The 8,091-nt window shown below is 32.8% G+C and overlaps 1 protein-coding gene across 2 annotated transcripts; it reads left to right on the top strand.

The window, feature by feature from the left end:
- Positions 1 to 3,464: 3,464 nt before the first annotated feature.
- On the top strand, positions 3,465 to 6,462 carry LOC131068059 (pentatricopeptide repeat-containing protein At1g11290, chloroplastic-like). 2 transcript variants are annotated; one of them, XM_059213682.1, is made up of 2 exons: positions 3,465 to 5,456; positions 5,680 to 5,853. In XM_059213682.1, the coding sequence occupies exons 1-2, from the start codon at positions 3,774 to 3,776 to the stop codon at positions 5,710 to 5,712; spliced, it is 1,716 nt and encodes a 571-aa protein (XP_059069665.1). In that variant the 5' UTR covers positions 3,465 to 3,773; the 3' UTR covers positions 5,713 to 5,853. The 2 variants fall into 2 exon arrangements, with proteins under 2 accessions (XP_059069665.1, XP_059069664.1); XM_059213681.1 differs by having other exon boundaries at positions 3,467 to 6,462.
- The last annotated feature ends 1,629 nt before the right edge of the window (positions 6,463 to 8,091 follow it).

Genomic DNA, 8,091 nt, shown 5'->3' with positions numbered 1-8,091 from the left:
TTAATTCCTAAGCCGGGGTTTGACTTAGGCAAACCCCTATTCCCAACAATTTCCCCCTTTTTCACTGTGTGCACGAACAGGTACAAAGTTGCATTTTGAAGGAACGATAGGATTCATAGAGACGAATAGGTTCCCCTTTTGGCGACAAAAAATTAGGACTAGGGTGGCCACCACCACGGTCTTGACCATTTCAACTGAATTTCGAGGAGTAGATTTGAATCTTCATCTTTTGTCCAAATCTAGGTTGGTGTCTCCGTACGACCACTATAGCTCACTGTTTATACACAATCTCTTCAATATTCACCATTTTCTCTAATTTCAAGATTTTCACAATTCAACTTAGAAAGAGGGAATCAAAACCTTAGTAGAAGTGGAACCTAATCAATATTTTAGAGCTTTTTACCTAGAGGGATCAAGCCTAGATCTATTAGGTCCATCCCTCTTTCAATGTAATAGTTAATTAAAAAAAACAGTGGTTTTATTACATTTTATGGTGAAACCCTAATTTTCACCCATTACACTAATATATAATTAATAGGAGTAAGTTGTATCCGTTGTTGGTGTTGTTGACATGTTGGTGGATATGTTGTTGTTTGTATGATGATTTTTTTATAATCTTTGGTGTCCTTCTGGGCATTAGTTTTATTTGTTCACCAAACTTGAACAATTCCCAACATATAATATTCACAAGTATTTTTAGGATTGGTGCTTGTTAAGGCACCTATAATGACAAAAGTCTTGATCCAAGATTGTAGTAGTTGATAGGGGTCTTCAACATTATCAATGGCAAGATACTAGGGCTATATGGAATAGGTAGTTCTCATCATCATAAGGAAATCAATAGATTTATTGGCCCTCTTTTCACATGATTGTGGAAATTTAAGGATGACAAGAGCTATGCATTTGGGCTTTTAATCCCGATTAACAAGACAATCGTTAAATGATGTTGATAACTCATTCAAAGATTTATCTATTCTATCAAATGTACTGATGACAAAGGTATGTTGCAGTTTAGATGGCTAGACATAGTTGGGTACGGTTTGAATATCATCTCTAGATTTTTGTAAATTATTTAATATTTGTTCAAACTAAGTTTTGAGTTGTCCTAAAGACAACTTGGTGTACTTCAAACTATTATGTTTTGCTACAACAATATTGCCAATCTTCTATACATTGTTATGGATAACAACAACTGAATCTTTCAAAGATAATTTTTTTGTACAAAAATCATCTATATCATGTTGTAGATGCTCATAGAACCTTGAAATATAATTTATTTGTTTGAATTCATTAGATGGCTTTTTCTCTCCAGCTGTGTTGGGATGGAAAGTGTCTTGGAATAGGGAAACTATCTCATGTTCTAACTTAAAACTTCCTCTTATAGGAGGCCATCTTCCATTATTGAAATAGGATACTTTTTGTTCCTTATACCATTCAAGAGTTTCTTCTCTTGGTAAAGTATAAACCATGATATAGAATAGATGATCTTTAACGATCTTCTTTCCCTTATATTTTTCATGGGGGCTTCAAGTTAACTAGGCAATATTATATCACGTGCATTCATATTGGGGGGTTTAATTCGAGATATGAAAAAATACAATAGCTGGTGAATTTAGGGGGGCTTTTAATTCAAGCTATGTATTGGGAGGGGGTGACAAAAATAGAGTCAAGGGCAATATTTTTTGAAAATAGGGGGATTCTATAGTATGCTATGAACACATGTGATATAACCCAGGTTCACTAAGTGAAGCCCCCATGATCTTTTGTTGGAGTAGAATTTGTTATATTCTAGAAAGGGTCTTGTCCTTTGTTGATGGGATATTCATCTACCTGAAGAAATAACTATTCTTTTCTCCAACAAGAAGTGGAACTAAATGAAGATCTAACACTATGAAATGAATCCTCAAAAGGATTACTATAGTTAGTTTTGGTAGATTAGGTAAAATACTAATGTGGCTTTAAGAAACATTATGTACTAGCTTAGTATACTCTAACAACTATGGTGCAACATGCTACATCCAATTAAGCCTCCATTAGTATCTCTCTTGTATTTATGTAACCTTTTTGGAGTTAAAATTCTCCGTTAAGAGTTCTAACATAAGGCCTGTTATCTAGGATGTAAGGATTATTGGTATTCATCATTGTATTTGGACAATTTAAAGAACCATACTTGACTTTTGCATGAGTGTTGTCTCTTGCATGAACAATAAGATTTTGGGAAAGGGTAAAACACATAGAGTTTTTGGTCAATCTAGATAGACTAGAAAATTGACAAGCATTATTATAGTCAACTTGATGATAGTCATAGAGTGCAAGATATGATACAAGTCTAAATTTTCAGGAATACATGACCCTTTTGTGACTTGAATAGCACCAAAATGCACAAAATTAACATCCTTGTGTCTCCTAATATATTCAATCTCTTCAGGAGGGAATGCGGATAACATTTTGGTCTGGAAAGTTTGTTGGGGGTCATATTCTAAAGTTAACTCAATTGCTTTCATTCTAGGAACAACAAAGTGCTTAATGTAGACCTGGTAATAAAGTTCTTTAATGGATTGGGATTCAATGTACTCTTTTTATACACAGATTTTACTTTCAACTGAGGAGGTTTGTATGTACTTACTTGTCTTTCAATTGTATCCCTATTTCAAGAAGTTCTTCTATCAACAAATCATTTGTTGTAGGTCGTACAAGTGGTAGCTTGAACATGTCTTCCATGGTAGCCTTGTTGATATGTTCAACACCATCTTGTGCAACAAATCTTTAGAACTCAGCTATTTCATTGAAGAGTGAGTAGTAGGGACAATCTAGGACACTTACAAGGGTTTTGCAAGAGAGATTAATAAACCTAAATATTATGGCTTAATAATGATCAATAGGTAAACAGATAAGAAACTCTTAATATCAAAATAACTTTTTCAATTCTTTTTACTAGAAATGGATAGATTTTCTAATAATGACTTTATGACTGTATGTTGACTTTGATACCATAACCAAGAAGTGCTAGAACTAATATGTGATATCTAGATTTATGATCTCTACAATATAATGATCCCATAATTACATTTCCACGCATCTCTACCACAACACAAACATCATGGTAGTGTTTAGCTATAGCAATTGGTATCCTAATTATAGAATGTGAAATATCCACATAACTATGAATGAAGATTAAGAAAAACAAAGAAAGATGCTTATTGCAAACATAAATGACTAATGGACAAGAGTTAAATTCATTGTACATAGTTTTGAATATCAAATTCACTTATTTGTGTGCATTTAGTAACTCATGTATTTGTGGCCAAACATTTATCTCTTTCATAAATTCAACATTTATTAATAACATTAAATGACTGAATAATTATGTTTTAGTTGAAATTGAAAATAAAATATTTTATTTCAGAACAGCTGACACTATTCCCAATATGACTCCCCGTTTTGTTAGTAGTGGTTTGATGTCTTTGGCACTGACCATTGCATTTCTTAAGTTCCTTTTTCTTCATAGATTTTTTGAACTGCTATTATTTTTCTTCATTTGCGATTCAGCTTCGTTCTATGAAAGAAGATATAGCACAAAATTGTGTATGACCACCTTCAAAAATAAAATGAAGTTGAAAAGTTTGATTGTCAGCTATCATATCTGCATCAAGGGACGCTCCAGGCTTACCACTGGCAATGCCATTATGGTAGGCGTAGACTGAAAAACCCTACACCACTTACAGTCATAAAATGCCCTTGTCATTCACTACCCATCTAAATCTTACAGCATTATGTTGAGGGAGGCGCTGCACATTCTGCTGACTATACACAAACCGCCTGTAGGCAATTCTACATTTTTGCAGACCTCTATTGTCAAGAACGCGCTTTCACAAGAAAAAAAAGTCCACTCTTTCATCGCTCATAGGCGATTTGCCTTCGCTACACGCTTAACTTTTCGTAATAAGCTTATTTACTTGTATGGCAAGTGCGGAAGTTTGGTGGATGCTAGAAAAATCTTTGACCGCATGAGAGAACGAGATAGTGTCTCATGGAATACGATTATTGCAGCATACAGAAGACATGGGTATCCGCAAGAGGCAATTACATTGTTTCATCATATGCAACAAACCGGTTTCCAACCCGATCAGGTTACGTTTGCCAGCGTACTCCCAGCCTGTGCCAAAATGGGAGCTTTGGAACAGGGTATGGACATCCATCAAAGCATAAAAGATAGAGGAATTTTGTCAGATGTAGTTGCAACTGCTCTGTTAGACATGTATGCAAAATGTGGAAGCATAGACAAGGCACGGGAACTATTTGACGGATTGCCTCAAAGAAATGTGGTTTCCTGGACTGCAATGATTGCCGGATATGCACAAAATGGATTTGTTGAGAAGGCTTTAGAAACTTTCAAGCAAATGCAATCGGCAGGTGTAAAGCCAAATTTCATGACCATTGCTACTATCCTCCCTGCCTGTGCTAAAATGGGAGATTTGGAACAGGGTATGGACATTCATCGAAGCATAAAGGATAGAGGAATTTTGTCAGATGTTGTAGTTGCAACTGCCCTGGTAGACATGTATGCTAAATGTGGAAGCATAAACAAGGCACGTGAACTGTTTGATAGAATGCCTGAAAGAAATGTTGTCTCGTGGACTGCAATGATTGCTGGATATGCACAAAATGGATTTGTCGAAAAGGCTTTAGACACTTTCAAGCAAATGAAATTGGCAGGCATAAAGCCAAATTCCACAACCTTTGCCAGCATCCTCCCTGCCTGTGCAAAAATGGGAGCTTTGGAACTGGGTATGGACATCCATCAAAGCATAACGGATAGAGGAATTTTGTTAGGTATTGTACTAGCAAATGCCCTGCTTGACATGTATGCAAAATGTGGAAACATGGACAAGGCACGTGAATTGTTTGATACGATGCCACAAAGAGATGTGATCTCATGGACTGCAATGATTGCAGGGTATGCACAAAATGGATTTGTTGAAAAGGCTTTAGAAACTTTCAAGCAAATGCAATTGGCAGGTGTAGAGCCAGACTCCACAACTTTTGCCAGCATCCTCCCCGCCTGTGCCAAAATAGGAGCACTGGAACAGGGTATGTATATTCATCAAAACATAAAGGATAGAAGAATTCTGTCAGATGTTATAGTTGCAACTGCTTTGGTAGACATGTATGCAAAATGTGGAAGCATAGACAAGGCACATGCACTGTTTGATAGAATGCCAGAAAGAGACGTCATCTCGTGGAATGCAATGATTGCAGGATATGCACAAAATGGATTTTACAAGGATGCTTTTAAAATGTTTGAATCAATGCAGCACTCTGGAATAAATCCTAACATTGTAAGCTTTGCTTGTGTTCTATGTGCATGCAGTCATGCAGGTTTAGTGGATGAGGGCTGTGCATACTTCAATCACATGAGTAACCTTTACTGCATTACACCTACAGTTGATCATTATGTATGCATGGTTGACCTTCTTGCCCGTGCTGGCTATCTTGAGGACACCCTAAATTTTATCATTAAGATGCCTGTTAAATCTGTGGTGGTTGTGTGGATGTGTTTTCTTGGTGCCTGTAGATCACATATGAATATAGGTTTAGGAGTATTTACAGCAATGCTGCTTTTTGATTTGGATCCTAGAAGTGCTGCAACTTATGTTATTCTTTCAAACATCTACGCAGAAGTGGGCAGGTGGGATGAAGCTCAAATGGTAAGGAGATTGATGAAAGATAGAGGAATTAAAAAGATCCCTGGATGTAGTTGGATTGAAAGTCATAATATGGTACATGCTTTTTGTGTGGGAGATAGATCACATCCACAGACAAAGGAGATTTATGCAAAGTTGGAGAAATTGGCTGGGGAGATGAAGGCAGCAGGTTATTTTCCAGATTCAAAACGTTTACTTAATGCTGTGGAAGAGGAGGAAAAAGAGTTATTTCTCTGTCATCATAGTGAAAAATTGGCAATTGCATTTGGTTTGTTGATTACATCTTTTGGAACAACTATTAGAATTGTTAAAAACCTTCGAGTATGTGTTGATTGTCACACTGCAACAAAATTTATCTCCAAGATTGTTGCAAGAGAAATTATTGTGAGAGATGCGAGCCGTTTCCATTATTTTAAACAGGGACAATGTTCTTGTGGAGATTATTGGTGATACTCAATGAAGCAATCTGAAAAATAGGCTTGCATCTGGACCATGCTGTTGGCTTTGTAAAATTAGATGCCAGATCACTGCTTATAAACATTGTTGAGGTATCTGTCAAAGAAATGTTTTATGATAACATGGACTTTTCATTGATTTGTTTTCACAAGACCTGTATATATATATGTGAATGAAAAATTAGAAGATGGATAAAACAAACGGGGAGGAATACTCCAAGAAAATGAAAGATGCTAGACCAGTAGAAAATTGGAGAGGAAGGCTCACAATTATTCTTATCATTTTTCATTTTGTATTTTGTATAGTTATTTTGTTTGAATTAATTGTATTATCTTTTGTCTATGTCAATTCAACCATTTCAGAAAAAAAATTCTATATTCTTGATGTAAACTCAAACAATTCAGATTAAATTCTATATTCTTGATGTAATTTTATATATTGCTTGTAGATTTTGTTTCATTTTGAATACATATTTCTAATGTTGTTTCATATCCTTTTGTTTGGTGAGATGTCTAACAAAAGTTTCAATATATAAAGTAATAAATGTAATAAGATAAGTATATAAGATTTTAGTTTTATGTAATTGTATTTGGTTGTTTGAATTAATTGATTTGATTTATATAATTTAAAAATAAAAATAATCAATCTCATTTGAATTATAATTGCAACTTAGAAATATATGTATTGTTGGTTAAAATTATATGTATTTTAATTTGATTTTAATTTTGATTTTAGAAAATGAGATTGCATTAGAAATAATAAGATATATTATAATATTGTCTAATTCTATTTCACTTATAAGTGATATGATATTAAATTACAAACCTAACTTCATGAATAATTTTATTTATTAGGTTTAAGATTAAATTAGGGATAGAGTCATATAGATAAACATTGGGATTCTTATAATATTGCATTTTAATTATTATAATTATATTATAATATTATTGTATAAAATTTTATATGTTTATTATTATGTTGTTATTTATTAATTAATTATTATAAATCTTAGTACTATATTATTCATTTATGTTTTTTATATTATACATATGTTTATTTATTTATATAAAGTTTTAAAAGTTTTAGAATTTATTAAATATTTGTTTGGTGGCTGTGTAAAATAAATTTGATAAGAAAATTTAAACATGTTAAATATTATTTTATCGTATCTAAAAAATTGCTTAAAAAATTTCATTCGGATAGCGGATCCCAAAAATCCACTAATAAGATGTAAATTTTCCAAGCCAATTAGATTGGAGAAAAATAATTTTTATACTTTAGAAAAAAATTATACATCTTAACTTTATAAAAATTAAAAACATACATCAAAACAAAAAATTCATAGTTCTAATTGGTGGAGAAATAATTGAATAATAATGAATTAACAAGAAACAATGACAATCGATTACAATAGTACTAGCCTAATGGCAAGTACTAGTAATAAGAAACAAATTATTATAATTTATATATGATGAAATAAAATAAATTTACAATTGAGCTCATATTGTAATGACGTGATATGCATGACACTTGAAAAAATCGCATAAGAGGTTTATACATTGATATTAGATTTAAGATTATAGTATATGTATATGTGAAAAAAAAATCACAATTTATATTGCATTATAATTTTAGGGAAACTAATCAGAGCATTTCATAAGTGTTTGGAGTAACGATAGATTTAAAACAAGAGGAATTCAAAAGGACCATGGCTATGAAAATTTTAAAGGAAGACAATGGGAGATATCTACTGGATTAAAAAGAATGTTACAATCATATTCTTAATTTGGTTAAATTGACTACCATATTCACATGCAAAAAACCTAACAAATGACTACAAAGATTAAAATCCATTTGATTAAATATAAATTGAATAATTTTGCTTTAGTTGCATACCTAAGAAATAAATAGAAAATACTATGGAAGACTA

This window comes from Cryptomeria japonica, chromosome 10 (genome assembly GCF_030272615.1).
Source record: "Cryptomeria japonica chromosome 10, Sugi_1.0, whole genome shotgun sequence".
In the NCBI taxonomy this organism is placed as follows: domain Eukaryota; kingdom Viridiplantae; phylum Streptophyta; class Pinopsida; order Cupressales; family Cupressaceae; genus Cryptomeria; species Cryptomeria japonica.
The sequence above is the reverse complement of the archived record's forward strand: the minus strand, read 5'-3'. Positions and strand labels throughout refer to the sequence as shown.